This window comes from Phaseolus vulgaris, chromosome 11 (genome assembly GCF_000499845.2).
Source record: "Phaseolus vulgaris cultivar G19833 chromosome 11, P. vulgaris v2.0, whole genome shotgun sequence".
NCBI lineage: Eukaryota > Viridiplantae > Streptophyta > Magnoliopsida > Fabales > Fabaceae > Phaseolus > Phaseolus vulgaris.
This window is the reverse complement of record NC_023749.2, coordinates 737188-756890: the sequence shown is the minus strand read 5'-3', so window position 1 is coordinate 756890 and position 19703 is coordinate 737188. Positions and strand designations below refer to the sequence as shown.

Below are 19703 nucleotides of genomic sequence, written 5' to 3'. Positions count from 1 at the left end.
ATCAAAAAATCTTTATCAAAATAATATTAATTAATTGTAGAAAATGTTAATCAATCACAAATAATAATTTCAATACTTAATTTATAGGAAAAATGAGTTATAATTCATTTATACACTTTAAGAAACAATCATATATATGTTTTGATTAAAAGGTATATTACTTATTTTTAACCTGAAAGGATGTTCTTCTATTTTAACATTGTCACCTTAATTCCTACAAAAACATTTAAGTTGTCCAAAAAAATTCATCTCAAATTCAACATCAAAATATTTTTTTAATGCTCTCATTTCATTCTTAAAGACTTATTGGATCAGAATTATATAATTAACATATTAAAATATAATTAATATGTGGTTTAGGTTTCCATTCTATATTACTTATAAATGAGATTTATAAGATTTCGTTTGAATTGTTTGACTTATATTAATAAAATTTCATCATTGAAGATAGTTTTCCAAATTATAAGACATTACTTTGATTCATAGAAGGACTTTTTTTCAACTTAAAAACTTATTTTACGATTAACTCTGGTGAAAAGTTTATATATAACTCTTCCTAAGAATTCTTTGTTAAAAAACGCATATGCATTTTTCACATCAAGTTATTACAAAAATTAATCTTCATTAATCATTATGGACATAAGAATACACAATAAATTTAATCTTTGATAATTGATAAAAAATTGACGGATAAAGTAACTTGTATGCATATACTATTTAATAAATAGTCATGCTTTATATATGTTATTAGCTTTGAGTTTCACTAAAAATATTTGTTTACATGCAAATGTATTTTTTTTCTTTACGTTTTATTGAAATAAATTGTCAAGTAATATTTATTTGTAGAGACTCCATTTCATCTTCATTATCTTCTAATTTTTATACATACATTATTTCTAATAATCTTTAGAACTACACTTAGTTCAAATAAGTATTTAATTTTAAACTTTATTAATTTTATATTATTTATTCTAAATATCATTGATATATTTGTTGATACCTGAGAATCATGTTTTTCATAAAATAATAATGGCAATTTTTCAAAATTGTTACTAAAAAGTTTTATAAATATACTTATATTTGATAACATGACAAACTATTTTAAAGGAATGGAGATAAATGTCTCACACTGATATAAAAGTTAGTAGTATAATAAAAGTATAAGTTATGATATAAACGTTTTAACTTTTGAAATCTTAAAACAATATAAAACTATTTTGTTAGTAAATTGCAAAAGTTAGATTATATGTAATGTCCTTCCAATTTTGTTTTTAAATTAAGAGAATCTAACTAAAGTGAAGATTCTCCTAATAATTAAAGTAATCAAATTATATTGTATGTAATGGTCAGAATTAGATTTTCAGTGGGTATTTGTTATTTTTAACCTAATAGTTAGGTGAAAAAGATAAAAGATAAAAGTAGCATATAAGAAGTGACTTTAGAAAGAGAAGAAAATTACTCCCTCTCATATTTTCTCACTGTTTCTCTTCTTTCTCAACTTCAATTCATTCTCAAATCTTATTATTAAGAGTCTTGTTAATCACATGACATAACCACAACATCAATTTGGAAATTTGAAAAACCTTAATTTGCTATTTCTTCTAAAAATTTACTTGTTTGTTGAGTTATTGTGAGAAATTAGTTTTTATTATTGAAAAAAAAAATCATTCTTTTACATTTTTTTTGTGTTGTTATACATAGTTTATAGTAAATAATATTTTTCTATATCAGTTAATCCAAATTATTATTAAAAAAATGTAACGTTAACAAACTTTCTATGGCACTTGTAATATTAACTGTCATATTCTTATGACAGATATAAATCATAATGTTTGTAATTATAATTAAGATAGAAAATATTTTTTAAATTGTTTTAACTTCTTTATAATAAATATTTCATTTTATACAAATTAATTTAATATATTATCATAACAACAACGTATTTTATGATCTTTACTATCTTTTAGATAACATTCTTTTTTTAAAATACAAATATAGTATTTAAATATATAATATATTAATAGTGTTTGTAATGAATCCAAACTTATAACTCAGTTAAGCACAAAGTTCTCTACCTTTAAAAATATTAAATCTAGTGAAAAATAACAGAGTATTTTTCTTTTATCTCCTAGGCATGAGAATGTTCTGTCAATTTAATATTGCATAATATTTAACAAATTTAAGCAATATTGAGTTTGTTTAACATATCCATTGCATGTTGAAGAGTGTGAATACTCATGATACATCTAATAAGAATTATTAATAATAACAAAATTAATATCGTCATAATTATTAATTTATTAATATCATTATTATAGGTTTGAGTGGTTCGGATTGAGTAAAGTTTAATTTAATTTTCATCCTAACCTAATTAATTTTAATTCAATTGAAGTTAAATTATATATATATATATATATATATATTACATATATTATATAAATTCAACTCAACTTCACCCCAATATTTGGATTAGGTTTGATTTAAAATGAAAATTGAATGATTGAAAAAAAAAATTACAAAAAATATGCCAAAATAAATATTTGCAATATTTCTTAGTTTCAAAAGCAATAACAATACTTGTAATACATTATAAATACTATGCATACGATAAAATAAAATAATTATAATAGAATTGTATTTTTATTATATATTTATATTTTTTGTTATACATTTATTATATAAAAGTTAAATTAGGGTCATTAGATTTGAAATATACGAACTCATTGTACAATTCAATTTTATTTGAATATAGTAAATAAAACTTAACTCAATTAAATTCCAAACAAATATAATTAGGTTGTATTAGGTCAAATCACTTATATTACTATTCTCATAATCATTATTTATGTTGTTGAATCATCACCATCATAATATAAGGGAATATTTTTTAAAGTATAATTACACTTAAATTTCATTATTTATTATTGATTGAAAAATATATTTTATTGTACCTCTGAAGTATTCACGACACCATTTTATTGTAAACGAATAATACCCATAGTTACAGAGTTGATTAAATACAACGGCAATGTCCATAACTTATAACAAAATAATTGACATTTATAACATCTATTTTAAAAGATTATGGAAAAAAAAAACTAGAATGCAAAAAAACACAAATCTCATTTAAAAGGAGCCCCTTTATGTTCATTATATGAAAATGGAGAAAGCATTTCAACAATATCCGTTTAATTTAAAATATTTTTGTCATAAAAATTAGCTTATATTGTAATAAAAAAATATGGAGTTAGTGGAATAGTTGGTACATACTAATCAAAATTGAACTAAAACCAATGAAAAAATCCAACAATAAATCATGCAACAAAATAGTAAAAAAGAAGATACCTAATAAGATAGGTTCTTATTTGCTTAAACAAAGGCGAAACATATTAGAATCGCTATTAGAATCGCTAACATCAAAACATCTATTTTTCTTACTTCCTTTTATTATTTATTTCCATTTGATATTAGAATCGCTAACATGTTTGAGGGTTTGGCGTTGATATTTGATGCCTACAATATTTTATTATAATAACTTTACCAGATTACACGTGACTTGACAATATCATTAAAGATTTATTGTAAACTAAAATATGCATTAACTATGATAATATCATTAAAAATTATATACAGAAATTATTTAAAAATAAAACTGGATAGGAAAGTAACATAGAACAGTGGACTGATCAACAACTTGTGTGCTGCCTTCTCATTAGCTGCGGCCACTTGTAATTCCCCCACACCCTTTATTACTAAAAGATAATGATTCATGGAACACATTTTTCATATTACAAACATAATATAACATAATATATGTAGTACAAACACAACACGAACAGACAAGAAGATATAATATCTAAAATATAGAAGATATACGAAGCCATAAATGTATATATTATATAATTAAGAATTATATAAATTGACAATAAAGATTTATGTGCATAAATATGCTTTTGAAACAGAAAAATATTTTTCATGACTGGTTCAAAATGATTTGTTTCTTATTTTTATTTTTATAATCATAATAAAAATTTATACAATAAATTTAAATTTTTAAAAAATTAATGTAATTTTTCTTTTTAAAATTGTATTAGAACAGTAAGAATTGTCGGAAATCCAACAAATACTTTTTGAACTAGACACTTTATGGATACGTGTCATACAAATATCAGTATCCGACACTGACACGCCATTTAAGAGCAATGTCTGAACTTCATAGATTACAACTCCTAATATTATTATTTAAATATTTTTTTTATATCATTTAATTCTAAATCTATCATTTATTATATATATTTATTTTTAAATCCATCACATCATACTATTATTTTAATATTATTTTATATCATTTAATTCTAAATCTATTATTTATTATATATATTTATTTTTAAATCCATCACATCATCAAAGTATCATTTTCCTAATTCTATAACCACCCTTTTTTTTTAAACATTCAAAATTCCTTAACTTTCGCCATCCCAAACATTAAACACCCCTCTCATCTCATTTATAATCCCTGCTCTCCACTTCCCACCCCTTATCCAGAGCTTGTGAAGTTGCCACATATATCATGTATGTTTCCCTATTTTTTTATGAATAATTTAATGAAAATATTAAATAAAAAGAACATAAATGAAAATAACTTTTTCATAAATTAAAATTAATTAACACATTAAGTAATTAGAAGAAATTATCTATCACTTTTTCTAAATTCCATTTTAACTTAGTTATACTTTAATTTATTGTAGAAAAACATTTTTTCTTTCTGAAAAGACTTATTTAAACAAACATTATTACTACCTATATATTTCGTTTCGGTGGTCGAGAAAGAAAGGAGAAATAATGTTTAAACAATAGTGGGATTTGCTATACTCTTTCTCACTTATTTCTACTAATATCTCTCCCTGTCTCTTTTATATTTCTCTTCAACTAAATACATTTAATTTTTACTTTATTTCTCCTATATTTTCACTCATTTTACCTTTTTTATTCAACTTCGCAAGCTCAAGAGCTACATCACCTCACGAATTTCAAGCATATTTTTCTGTTTGTGATCCAACATAAAATGTTTGCATTGTTCATTAGACCTTTTTCCAGTTTAGGACAATTATTGGATTCTCCATGATAATGTGTATCCTAAGTAGAAAATATAGAAATAGCTAATAAAACAATCAACCAATAAATTCAGATTTAATTGTTCAATTGCTATAATTAAAGTAATCAAGAATTCTAAATTAAAAAAAATAATAGGAATTGACCTACATAAGTTACTTTGAGATTCTTTTTCATCTCCATCTATGTAGTTTTATTTTCTGTGAATCTAAATAACTTTGTTCTTATCTTAAAATCTGGAATCATTTTTTGAATTCTTCATTTTTTTGGCACTTGGTTAAATTAGATGTGTAATATAGGAAATTTTTTAAGACAATATTTAGTATTTGTCTAGCTTATATTGTGCTTGTAATGGGTGCGACTTCACTAAACTTTTATTAAACCTACCAACATGTTGATGAACCTTTAGGTATAAAAGAATGGCATGAATAATAAAGTCCACAATCCCAAAGTTACTAATGGCTCCTCGGCCCTTTTCCTAGGTGTTATTTTAGATCTGTGTCAAATCGGCCCAGTTATTGAACCAGACAAGATGGTTGAACCAGTGACACAGTAATTGACTCATACAAACCAGTCTATATCACATTTCATCTCTCTCTATCTATCTATTTCTCTCTCTCTCTCTCTCTCTCTCTCTCTCTCTCTCTCTCTATATATATATATATATATATATATATAGTTTTGCCAATTATCTATTGAACAACTGGGTTTAGTGTTTTTTTTGGGGTTGTAAAACCCATGGGTTTACGAGAATTTTAAGACAATTACCCTCACGAGGCGGTTCTTGGGTATCATCAAACATTCTCGTATGACTGTAGATGAAAAGCTACGAGGAGCTTCAGGTAAGTGTTGAAGACAAGGACTGCACTAAATTGCGACCAGAGGATTAGGGCCCCCTCGTTGATATGAACTTTTTCTTTGACTCCCTATAGTTAGTCCCTCGATTACACACCCATCTCTAAATAAAAGGTGTTATGGAGTTTGGACACAGGACACATGTAGGAGATCCCTCGTTGATGTTATCGCACCTGAGGTATGTGATGAGTGATGACTTGGGTAGAAGACCCACATTTTTTACTTCATTGCTAGAGGGAGAGAGAATGGGGTGCATGAAACAAAAACCAAGACATCAACCAACTAAATTGACTACACGATCCCCAACCTGACTGAACGATGAGTTGGTCAAGGAAATCTTTGACGAATACTATTTTTCATTATATATTATTACATGGTATGATTTAAAATCATCTTCATAATGCAACCCATGCAAGAAGATATATTTTAAAGGTTTTAATTAGCCATTTAGTCTATATATAACTAAATTGGGAGTAAACATAAAATTATGCACATATATAGAGTAAATAGATACTGCATAACTACACATATTTATATAGTCTGAAGTTTTATTGTATGAGAACGCACAACAGATTCCAGATGAATTCATGGTGCGAAGAGCGGTGCTTTTACTCGGTTTGTTTGATGACGGTAAATCTTAAATTATTCCAATAGTGAATTACATGTAATCAATTATTGCTATAAATTTTAGTTAGAATTATTTTATGTGTGGATATATTAACTAAAAACTATTCAAGATAATTAGTTATTTAGATGCAAGAAAATATTCAACTCTTCTACATGAAAAAGATATATAAATCATAACTTTGCATATTCAAAACAGTCACAAATATGCATCCTACTTTATGAATAATTAATTCTTCAACAAGGGAAAAAATCCTTCCCAAACATGCTTAAGCAGATTTGCACTATTTTCTAATCCTTACTTTTTTTCTTCATATATAAGACCCTTTTTGTTTTCCTATCTATCACCGTTTTTCCATGATTTTATCCTTTTAGAATTTTGGTTTCTCGGGATAATATTTTTTATTTCTTTGTCTAGAGTGATGGAAAAGAAAAAATAAATAGATTGAAGAATCAACAAAATAAAAAGGAATTAATAACTTTGGATGCATTAAAAATAAATAAATGTATTGCTTGTAAAAAATATTTTTAAAATATAATTATTGAAGAAAAAAATGACTATTTTACAAAATAAAAAGTAAAAAATATTTAGTTTATAAAAGCTTCCTCACTGTTTCGGATAAAAAAAACAAGTAGACCGAACGCCATTCCGATTCGTTCAACTCATTTTCCCATTTCAACCAAAGAAATTAAAGATCTTAAGCTTGATGGACATGACAAAGACTTCAGAGTGTGAGGTAACCTCTGTTTGATCTCGTGGTACGAAGGTTTTGGAAATTGAGAGGAAATAAAAGGTTTTGATTTTTTGGGTTAGGCTTTAGTTTTGTTCATGTGACTAGGGACCGCAACAAAAATGTTTGAGAAAGATGCAACCAAAGTTGGAAGTTTTTCAAACATTTTGTTACCGTATACGCAATCATAAACAAAATTAAAGCAAATATTCCATTTCAAACCCAAAAAGATCAAAATCTTTTATTCAATTTTCAATTTGCAACTCTTCGTACCATGGAATCAACAGAGGTTGCCTCACACCCCAAAGTCTGGTCGATGTCCATCATGGAACATTTCTTTGTGAAGAGGGAGACAAAAGGCAAATGGGAATGCTGTTGTCTTCAATCTACTTATTTTTTAACCAAAACGTAAGAGAAGTTTTTTTAAACTAAATCTTTAATTTATTACTTTTTTTTTTGTAAAAATTAATTTCCTTCTTCAATAATTACATTTCTAACTATTTTAAACATTAAAAATATTTTATTTTACAACCAATATATTTATTTTTTTAATGCATCCAAAATTAAAATTATAAATTCATTTTAATTTATTAATTCTTTTTACTTTTTATGTTATTTTATTGATTCTTAAATTTACTTTTATTCTATTTTATATTCCTTTTTTTTCTCATTCACTCTAGACAAAGAAATCAAAAATTATAAAAACACCATCCCCAGAAACCAAAATACGAAATTAAACCATGGGAAAAAACTAGTTTGGGAAATAAAAACAAAAAGTGCTAAATAGGAAAATAATAACAATATGATAGTGGATGGGGAAATAAAAGTAAAAATAATGTTAGCTGAGGAAAAAAGTCTGCTTAGGCAACTCATGACTGTATCTGCCTTCCACTGACTCTTACGTCTAGGTTTCTTTGTTCTTTCTTGTGTTTAATATTTCTACAAAGCGACCCTAATTCTCTGATTTATTTATTTCTTTTACTTTCAAGTTTATCATTTTTTCATGTAATTATATTTTATAAATTGATGTCTTTTTCTTTGTGATATTGATTTTTTTTTTTAACGTTGTACCTACAATCAGGCATACGCACAATCACAACTTAAATTTTTTATTGGTGATTCCATTAGGACACTAAACCCTAAACCTGGAAGATAGGCCGAATTTTCTTGCACCCAACGAAAATATTTACATCAGAGGAGAGATTGTTGAAAAATTTAAGACCTAATTACGCAAAAAGTAATAAAGACGAACATGAAGGTAAGTGTTTCTCCATGTATGTAAAGTGCACACTCTGGAGTGTTTTAGTAATTTGTCATAATGATTATGAATTAAATTTGGTTATGATATACTGTACATTCTATTAATTACCCAATAATTATATTTCTCCTATTTTTCTTCTTAAAATATATAATTAATCCTAGGCCTCCCAAAGTAAAAAGAAAAAAAAACTTGACTTTTGTTGACCTTGACTATATTGCTGAGTCCAGTCAAACACTATGTAATCTAACATACGGTCAACTTCGAAGACTTAAGGAAAGCCATGATTTTCACTCCCCAACTATTTCCCAATGGCATCTCGTTTGCAACCACTGATGTATTTCTACAACCATTTAGAGCCCAGACATTCTATAAAGTCACAAATCTTAACCAACTTATTTGTTAATTACTATCGCTCAACTTCTTTCCGAAGTATTTAATTCCCAACTAAAGTGTTTGTTCCCATTAAAAGGGAACAAGGTTTTCCTGCAGTCTGTCTCTATATTGAGAAGGTACATGCAAACAAAGAGAGGCATTATGATTATTGTAATCAACAAATTTACAACATTATGACGTCTCATCAAGAGGCCAACTGAAGAAGAGATCGCTTAATTATGAGGGTTAGGGATGGAACTATTGCTTCTCCTAAATAGAGTTCAAGTCACCTAATGTGCCCAAGACCACTATTGTAGCAAGACTCACCCTCTCAAATTTGTGCAAAATAACACGGGGGTTAGTCGTCCTAGATCATAAAATCTATATTGTTATGAAAATTAAAATAACTAGGGAATATTTTACCAGAGAAGGAAAAAAATAAACAACAAGAGATATTATTCATTCAATAGATACCTTAAACAGTCAGCCTAAGGGGCAGGCTGTTTTTGGGTTAAGAAGGAATGTGTTAACATAAATTATTAAGATCGGAAATGACGAACCTGAGAAAAACACAAGGACAGGGTAGAGATTGAAGCCCAGAATCGCCCATCAAGAAGTCTATCTCACCGCTTCAATGAGCGCTCCCAACATTGTGTGATAGAAAGATGGTATAATCTTTAACTAGGTAGAAGCGGTTCTAGGAAATGATAAAAAAATCCAACAACCTCTAAATTAGAAGAATTTTAAATTATTGTCACTATTACCACTACATACTATCTAAATCCAAAATATAGACTGCAGGTTAGTCAATCAAAGCCAGTGTACTATAGTGGAATATTCTTGGATATTTACGAACGAAATGAACACATCCTTTCCCTCTGTAACAAAAGGTTACCTTAAACCTAATGTAATCCTAGTCTCGTTCCCTAGGTCTCAAAATCAGCAATGGATTTAGAATTTGAAGCTACAATATTATACTATGTCCCTCATTTAAATTGTTTTCCCTTTAAATACTGTCTACCACATGCTTTGCTAACAATATTTGCATGCATGATCCCAGACCCAGATATATGATAGGTGCGTCACATGGATCAATGATACAAAAGTTATTAGCCATTTTTTAAATAAAACATGTATAAAACAATTTCGGTACACCAATTCTATCATTATTTACATATAAAATTTTCCGTTTCATAGGATGCCATAATATACCCTAGATATTTTGAGAAGTTGAGTAAGAATTGAATGATTTTGGACATTTATATTTGAAAAGACCAAACAACTGACAAGATCTGCCAACCATAACCTCAATATGCCTACTGTCCTCTCAAAACAACATTACAACTCCCAAGTAATGAGGATTAACCAAGGAACAGAGATATTGAAGCACTACAAGGACTTGGTTGACCAATAACAAGGATATGTGCTAAGAAATCAAAAGCCTTAAACCAAATGATGACATCCTCATGACCAAGGATGAACTGCATAAATGTAGTGAGTGATAATGAACAGCTATAGCTCATAACCTCAGTGCTAAATGTGAGAGGTAATGCCAAAAACTATGGTGCACATCCTTTTCTACTTCATTCATCAATTAAAATGAAATATTGCTTCATATACAGAAGTCAGACAGGACCAAGTTTTAATAAATTATCACACAGATTTGCTTTGATGATTTACCCTACATTGACAGTTGACTGAGAACAAAGCTAAAGAGTACTTGTAAATCAGATGAAACTACAATGTACTAGTTACTCCAATCTAACAGAAAAACAGTATCCCACCTAGTAGAAAAGAATCTTAGGATATGTCTGGATACTGATGACAATATTGGTCAAAGTAATTATCCAACATTCCTATATTGGGAAAGTTCAAATGAAGTGCGAAATACCCCACCAAAATTTACAATTATGTTGGAATTAAAGAATAGAAGATACGCTACACATTATACACCCTTTTGTTATAAGAAATCCAGAACAGTGAAAGGTGAAAGTCATTAGATCCTCAAATGCTGAGGTAAGAGGTACCTAAAAGGCTCTCCTGACTAGGGGGGAAAAGAAGGAAATTATAGAGAAGTGAAATTACTACAGGAAAAAAAAGAAATTAATTTGTTTAATTACTTAATTTTTTTAACAGAAAATATTAAATTTTTATGATGAAGTTTTACAAAAGGTCACAAGTAGATACAGTTCAGCAAACAGAAAAGGATGTGGCAACCCAAAAAGCTATAGCAAGGTAATGAATATATTTTCATCATCAATTTTGCAAGTGTTAATGATGCACTATCTCTTTTGACTACAGCTTATTTCTTTATCAGTTTTTCTATTTTAATGAACATAGTTGTATTCTTTCTTTTTTAAAGACAACTTTTTTATCATTCTCACTATTTAATCTCTTTCTCCATAACCTTTTTACCATTTTCCCAATGAACTCATTGGATTCTTTCCTCAAACAAAATAGCTTCCTTAATCAAGATCTGTGGCTAAGGACGTTGATACGTTTCGAACTTAAATTATATAAGGATGGGAGCAACTAATGCTGATTTCACTCGAATAATTTAGAAGAGTAATTTCAACTTGTTTACATCATTTCTATTTTTTCTAACTGCAAAAATAGGAGGGCCTGAGCAATCTTTCATTTTGTGCCATGCCCAAACAGGCCAGATCAGTTGTCTAGTTTCTTTGCCCCATACTAAGAATCGGAGTCACAAAAGCAGCACAACTCCTGAACATTTCAAGCGATGGCCAAGATTCAACAGTTCCAGGCATCTGGATCACCAGAACCACATTAGTCTAGACCTAATACTTATGGGCACTAGGGATGTGTGTGTGGAGAAAATATAGTTTTGTAGCCAAGGATTTTTTTTTTCTATTTTTCTAAATATAAAAACTAAGTGTTTAAAGTATAATATAAAAAATAATTAAAGTATAAATGGTATGGCTTTAGGGGTTAGTTTGTTATTTTGATCCCTTTTTTAGCTACAGAGCAAACAAAACTAAGCTTTAAGGAAAAATATGCTAGACACTAGGGAGATTAGCTTCCTATAAGATAGGCTATATAAAAGCTCGGATAATGGAAAATTGAGTGTTAATCAAGAGATAAAAACCAGAAAGACCAAACTGGGTTAGGATATTCAATTACAATTAATCCACAAACGTCAATAGGAGGTTTCTATGATGAGTTAGAAAAAGGGCTATTGACAGTGTGCTATAGAGCATCTCTTACAAGCCATTTTCAAGGTTATGGCAGTCAAGGCTCAATCACAGGCAATTTGCATGCTATACTACCGTGATGCTTGTTTTCTTGAAAAAACACATTCCCCATCCCCCCTCACAATTCAGCTGAAAAGGAGCCAGACACATAGCCCTTGATGTTCTCTTCTCATGTGCCCACCTTCACTGGTGACAACAACCACATCTTGGGCCACTTTCTGGCAACTGCAACATTGCAGCCATCTCTCTTCTCAGACCGTTTTCTGTCTCTGTCACTGTTTCCTTCACTTTTGTCAGTTTTTACCAGTATGTTTTGCCTAGGACATCCTACTTTTTATTGAAAATAGTGAATAGATCAAATTTTGAAATCATTTTACCATTATATTTTTAACTATGTACATACCAGAGATGGATTATATATCTGTATAGAAAAATAAAATAGCGCCCATCCTACTATAGTGACTTTGGGGTCAGTCACTATCTAGGATTAGTAACTATGGTCAAAAGATTGCCATCCGGATAAATTGTACTTATCAATAGCATGTAAACAACATGAAATAATAGAAAATGTTAACAAAGCACCAAGGTTGAGACAGCTATTCCAGTTATGTAATTATCTATTTTAAAATTCAAAAGCCAACAAACTTAACTGCCGCAGTACTCCAGTTCCGTAAAACATTCCCAAAACCATTATGGCAGCAACCTGAAATAACATGCGAAGCATAAATAACCTTTAAAATAGGAAAGGACATTAAATGATAAACATTGCTAAATGCAATAATACCATAGCAACATCTTTTGATGCATGACAGAATATCAAATTACAGCAAACCATGACTACTCAATGCTTATTTCCACGACCCTCAAAACCAGTATTGTGTGTCTTGTTTCCCTCATCAACTGTGGGTTGTTCACTGGGTATTCTACAAAACAAAAAAACACTTGCATCATAAAGTAATAGAGGGTTTATCTTCCATATAGAAGTTAATTTTTTTTCCAGATGTATGCTACAGCATCAATAACAAACCAAAAAATAGCCTACAACTTCTGTTTCTTCGCATTTTGTTTGATTGTCTTGACCATGTCCATAGCCATCTTCTGGTGCTCCTTTGTTTGTGAATGCAAGTCCAGACCTTCAACGGTTTCACAGTCAGCTTTACATATCCGGCACCACCCCATGCTGGAAACCTTCCTTCTCCTCAAATTATCAAACGACCTGATATCTCCCTGAAAAGAAAAAACAACAGTAAAATAAATAAAACAAAAATATTAAAAAAATCAACAATTATTGAAGCCAATCCCCCCAAAACAAAAAAAAAACTTTCACATTCGGCCTACTCAACTTCAATTTTGAACACTTATATGAATAATTGCAAATACAAAAATGAATATAAGTAATCAAAACTTAACTGTTAAAAATCCAGCATCATTGGGAAATCCAGGAAGAGAAAAGCTGCTCCTGAACCCAGGCTCACCAAGTTGCGGATGACCTGGCCGGCTGCCTTTTGCAAATGATTCAAAACTACGAAAACTGCCATGTTCAACTGCTCTCATATGACCAGGATGGGCACCAAAACCAACAGGCTCCCCAAGCTGCAAATGTCTAGGAAAATTATGAGGACCCAAAGGTTCACCCCTTCGGAAATGGCCAGCATATTCATCTTGACCAATGAAATCACCACTCCTTGGGTGTTCACCAATTCGGAAGTTACCAAAACCATCAAATTCATCTCTATGCAAATGGCTAGGCAAATGAGGAAACCGACTATCACGGAACTCACCACCAAAATGACGAGGAACTCTGCCATCAAAATCATCTATACCTGACTTACCAATAAGACTACCAGAGTGGGGCCCCAATCTCCTGGAAGACATCTCAGCATATTCACCAACAGGACTTCTAGGAGTCATGCCATCCATATGATGTCTCCCATATCCAGGACCTGGTCCAAGATAACCAGGATGAAGTGCCGAACCTGATTTCTTAATGACATCGTCATGAATACCAACTGATCTCTTTCCAGATTCATGTGCACTTAATGAATAATTTCCATATTTAGAAATTGACTCAGCATCCATAGGCAGCCTAGAGAATTTCTTAAGATCATCGTCATACTCTCTTCTATCCATAGTTTGCTGATTTGAAACAAGGAAAGGTTTGAACCTTTCATCATGCAAACCCAAACCTTCAGTACCATGTGGTGGTAAGTTGGCTGCCATTCGACCATGCATATCTCCAGGAAGTGGTGCACCAAATTGAGGCCCTCCAAGACGAGAAAAATTTGATGTTCCAGCACGGAAAGGAGGCTCGTGGACTTGGTTAAATGGTTGCGGGGGTCCAAGAGACTGAGGTTGAAAGCCTCGTCCGAGAGTAATGTCAGAATCTTGTGGCTGCTTAAACATGGTTGGCGGAAAATTCTCTGCTGAGGCGTGTCCTGTATGAGGATCATGGGCAGATCCATGATTCCTGACAAGGGCTGAAGAGTGCAATGAAGAGAGTGGCTGGTTTGGAATTGTCAGGTGTGGCGATTGTGATGCTAACATTGCAGAAGATCTCTGCTGAACGGAAGGCGCATAATTAGTCATTGGTTGATGATGCTTACTCTGATCCGTGAAAGTGGCTGAATGAGACAACTGAGCAAAACTCCCATTGCTTTGAGAGTTAGATACGGTAGGATTGTCATCATTGTGTAATTTATCAGTTTCTGACTCAGGGAGTTTTGTCTCTGTGTTTGGTGGATGTCCTTCTTGAAATTCATTGCCTTGGACAGAATGCTCATTACTGTCATTTTGAACCCCGTGCATTGCACCACCAGATTTATTACTAACCGCAGGCTTCCAATTGCTTTCAGCAGCCGCCCCCATCCCTAGATTCTTATTCACAGAATCAGCATTTTCTACTGCATTGGCATTTGGGACAGAAGTCTTAATGGAGTGTGGATCTTCATTATTTTGCATATTCCCAACCTCAATTGGTTTCAAGCTGGCTTCGAATTTTTCAGATTTCAACTCATTTGCTGATCCAGACACTATGTCCAAATTTTTACCGAGTTTACCCGCAGCAGACTCAGTTTGTTGTTCGCCAACATCACCGTGTCTTTCTATTGTTTCTGGTGCCCTAGACTGCAATTCAGAAGGCAACTGTACTGGATTATTGGTACCAGCCAACGATTTCTGATTTTCATGCAAGTAGCCAGCACCATTTTGCCCATGTCTAACTGGAATAGTATTGGCAGATTGCGCAAATGGCTGTAGATGGCCTGCATGGTTAGGAACTAAAGGCCTTCCTCCAGCATTTTGAGATTGACTGTGCTGAATGTTATTTGATGGTGCAATATTACCCTGTGACTGTGAATACACATGTTTGGGAAATGAATGTGCTGGACCCAGTGGTCGTAAATGAGATGGCATAGACATTTGGTGCTGTGCAAATGGCTGCTGCTGAGGTATTTGTTGAACTGGTTGCATAGTAGGACGTTGGTTTATTTGTCCAGGTTGTTGATTATGGGAATACACAGGCTGTTGTTGCAAAGGAGGGGTTGTTTGGCCCTGAACAGATGATTGCTGGTTAGGAAATATAGCATGAGATTGATTTGGACGCATGGTTGGAATTTGAGGAGGAAATTGATTTTGCATCTGGACAGAGTGTTGAGCCTGGGGTTGGGGCCCATTTTGAGGATGCATGTGCATAGGATGTTGAGGAACCCCCGTTTGCATATTTGGGTGAGGCAGAGGTTGTGGATAAGAGTGATGCCCTGTCACTGAATGTGTCGTTGCATTTTGCACTTGAGGCTGGACATTAGGTGTCACAGGATGGTGAGGAGGCATTGGGAGCTGAGAGGGATGTTGAACTGGAGCATTAGGTTGCAGTTGTGCATGAACTTGAGATTGAGGAACAGGATACTTCTGAACTGGTTGCTGAATTTGAGGTTGTGAATGCTGCATTTGAGGAGGAGGTTGCTGATATGGAGGAATTTGCATAGGCTGTTGGGGTTGAGGTTGGACAGAATGAGGCTGAACTTGTGGGTATGGATAGGGCTGAGTCTGAGATTGAGGGAGGGCATGACCAGGTGCATGACTCGTCTGTCCATGTGGCTGCACAGCAGGTTGAAGTTGCTGAGGTTGTTGTTGAACTTGCATCTGATTCTGAGCTGGTGGGACCACCGGAGCCTGAATATGTGAAGGTGGATGAGGAAGTCCTTGAGCCTGAGGCTGTGATTGAAGTTGAGGCTGCTGTGATTGGTGTTGGGCCTGTGGCTGGGGCTGAGGTTGAAGCTGGGCCTGAGGCTGTGATTGAGACTGAGGTTGGGGCTGACCATAGGCCTGCTGGTACTGTGGAACCATGGACTGTTGATAGGGATAGTAATGTTGATACTGCTGTTGGTATGGATCTTGTCCAGGGTATTGCTGGTAGTATTGTTGATACTGTTGCTGCTGATACCACTGCTCCGCCGCTGGCTGCCCAGTAGTTTGAACTAAAGCTTGTGTTTGAGACGTAAGATTGGGTTGGTGATTTGAAACCTGCCCAGGCATGGCAGTTGTGACAGCTTGTGCAGCGGTTGCTGCAACAGGGGTAGCATTCTGGTTCTGATCCGTAGAAGCAGCAACACTAGTAGTTGAAGGATCCTGGGTAGTGGTCACCTGTTGTGCCTGACCTTGCACACCCTGCCAATAAACAAACATAAGCACCAGACTGCCAGAAATAGACAGAAGAAATCATTATTATATTGTGTGAATAAATGGAACATACAGGGCAGTTTTGTGCATGTTCTTGTACTTGGCGATGCACTATTTGTATCCCACACCTATTGCAAACTACGGGAGAATTTCCAAAAGCACATCCAGAACAATGAGATGTGCACTCAGACAAAGTTCCTTGCCATGTGCACCCACTTCTATGATAAAGGCAGTGAACTGCTATTTTTCCAATAGTTTCAGCAAGTGTCTTATTTGACTCTGTCAGAGGCTGAAATTAAGGCATACATATACACATTCATATATGCACAGGGAAAAAATTATTGCACGTGAGCACTCTGGAATGAATAGGAAAAGAACCTTGGAATCTGCCTCAGTGACCAAGTAACCATCATATGGGCAAGCCTTTGTAGTGCTCACAGTGTATGTCAAACACGGCTTGCAGTATAAATGAGTACATTGTGACTGCAAAGCTTCATTTGGAAATACAAGCAACCGACACACAGGACAGAAGTACTCTCCAGCAAGAGATTGAATGTTCACTATGCACTCATTATCAAATCCCATGCTAACCTATATTCACGACTTCAGCTCTAGGCCCGCATAAACCTGAACACAATTGATTAAATCAGTTAAACAGTGTTTTAATACTTTAGGAAGTATGAATGCAACACAAAGCAAGTATGCAATATATATAACATAAAAATGGAGATATGACACATTAAACAGAAGGACTAGACACAGTTATAATACAATGTGTATAAAAACTTACATCAAATATAACTTCTAAACCATAAAACTATAATTCGTGTTATGAAATGGTAAAATACGAATCTATTACAATGTTCAAATCCGTATCACTATAAAGTTAAAAAAAAAAAAAAAAAAGTAAACAATGATAAAATTACAGCTAAAAACATTCAAAGTGTCCGCTCATTAAATGTTCAACACGGACAAGTGACAGGCTACTGCACAACACTGGTACTGTTCAGAAATGCTTCTTAGGTTCCACCACACTCTTCAATTTTTTCTTCAAACAATATACAGGCCGAAAGTAGGTCAGCAGACATAAAAAAAAAGTAGAAGTTATTATCACTGTTACACATCACAGATGAAGAAAAACATGGTTAGACATTTAGATAAACACGCAGAAGGATAAACAGAAGGAATCGGTACAATGCAGTAGCATGTCAACAGAAACAGCGAAACAATCCAATATGCGTTGAATCTACCGAATTATCACAAACGCAAACGAGATTGCGAAGCAGATAATACAGATTCATGGAGATTCTGATTTAAACTAAGAATTAATGAAATAAACAAAACCTAGAAGCCTTCGTTCGGAAAAGATTCGGTACCTGAATTCTCGCTAGCAAGTGGAATTGGATTCGACAATGAAAACCGAAACGGAGCTGAAACCTGTTGCAGAAACCAAAAAATGCAGAAAACAGTTATAGGAGATCGTGCTGTGTGATGGATGAAAGTGAAAACAGAAGAAGGAGTAACTCGAAAACGGAACGGTTGTGGAGAGCACAGGGAGAAAGATTTGCGCGAGTTTCAGAGATAGCGCGAGCGGTGCGAAGGGAAGAAAGCAATTATAAAGCGTATGCGTTTCGTATTTATTAGTGAAGGATGATGCGATTAAGGGTAGGCTAGCACCAGTACCACCCCCAACGACGGCGTTGCCTCTTTTCAGTTCTCTCTATGTTCTTTCTTTTGTGTTATTTCATCCTTTATATTTAGGTTTTGTCAAGTGAGACAATATAAAATATAAATATAATTTTATTGAATAATCAGATAAAAAAAAATCACATTTGTCTTAAATGATTTATCAAAAAAAATTTATTGAATGGAGTAATTAAGTTAAAAATTAAAGAGAATATATAACATGAAATTTTTTTCTTTTATTCAACTTTTCTAGCATTTCAGATATTAAAAAAAACCTTGCTCCTCTTTGTCAGCATATTCAGATATTATATTTAGGTCTTTGCTACTGTGATGCTAAAACTAGGCACCAAAAACTTCTCTGCCTTCATTCATAGTGTTAGCCCATTTTAAGGGCAATAGATGGTCATGGGCCTTACAGTTCTTTAAAGATAAGAGAACAACTTAATTGTAAAATCGACAACATAATAATGGCAGGCATTCATAAGCTTCATGGGCCTATCCAATTATAAAATCTTTCATCCAATTGGGTTGTTTTTTGGGCCTTGTACTAATGTATGGACCAACTCTAACATTATTATCCGCCTCGGAAGACACTTTGTCCTCAAAGTGAAGTCCTGGGGTCAGTTGGGCCATTTGAGAGTTTGTTGGGTTTGGGCCACTTGAGAGTTTGTTGGGCTATGGGGTGGGGTGTTTCGATAGTGACACTGGGGTGCGACAGAGAGTTAGGTTGCAGGAGGCCTGTTGGGCTTATGAGGATTGGTTAGGGCCAACTGTGCAATGGGCACGTGTCGCATTGGTATTGGATTCCTGTTGCGGTGTGTCCAGGCAGTTCTGAGTGACTTTTCTTGATGAGTTAAGTGCGGTTGGAGAGATGGAGTCAGTGCTTTTTGAAGACAAATTAGGGTGTGCTCCAGAGGGCCCCCTTGAAAGGTTTGAGCAAGGAAACATGGAAGATTGGGTGAATGCGGGCAGATGCGGCCAGCTGGAGCTCGTACGCGACAGCTCCGATTCGGCGAAGTACCTTGTATGGACCTGAGAAACGCGGACCTAGCTTTTGGTGTGTATGTGGTTCCAATGATCGTTGCATGTAGGGTTGGAGGCGTACCCACACCCAATTGTCTGGCTCAAAGCTTCGGTCGGTGCGGTGGCGGTTAGCTTGGTCACACATGTGTT

General features: G+C 33.1%; 1 protein-coding gene across 6 annotated transcripts; it reads right to left on the bottom strand.

The window, feature by feature from the left end:
* Positions 1-3505: 3505 nt before the first annotated feature.
* On the bottom strand, positions 3506-18836 carry LOC137825279 (uncharacterized). Of its 6 annotated transcripts, none has more exons than XM_068630968.1 (10): positions 18369-18836; positions 18221-18281; positions 17223-17471; positions 16918-17133; positions 13578-16832; positions 13195-13394; positions 12952-13090; positions 12818-12870; positions 9516-9652; positions 3506-3752 (listed from the first exon to the last, which is right to left on the bottom strand). In XM_068630968.1, exons 3-6 carry the CDS (start codon positions 17427-17429, stop codon positions 13206-13208), a joined length of 3867 nt encoding a protein of 1288 aa, XP_068487069.1. In that variant the 5' UTR covers positions 17430-17471; positions 18221-18281; positions 18369-18836; the 3' UTR covers positions 3506-3752; positions 9516-9652; positions 12818-12870; positions 12952-13090; positions 13195-13205. The 6 variants fall into 6 exon arrangements, with proteins under 6 accessions (XP_068487069.1, XP_068487057.1, XP_068487061.1 ...); XM_068630956.1 differs by having other exon boundaries at positions 13210-13394; XM_068630960.1 differs by having other exon boundaries at positions 3506-3744; positions 13210-13394.
* Between the last annotated feature and the right edge of the window lie 867 nt (positions 18837-19703).

Bases quoted from the DNA above. Each gene is read 5' to 3' on its own strand.
- LOC137825279 (XM_068630956.1), bottom strand. From the start codon at position 17,429: ATGGGATTTGATAATGAGTGCATAGTGAACATTCAATCTCTTGCTGGA. The intron at 17,134-17,222 runs GTTCTTTTCCTA...CCTTAATTTCAG, and splicing joins TCACTGAGGCAGATTCCAAG to CCTCTGACAGAGTCAAATAA. The intron at 16,833-16,917 runs GTATGTTCCATT...GTTTATTGGCAG, and splicing joins AACATGCACAAAACTGCCCT to GGTGTGCAAGGTCAGGCACA.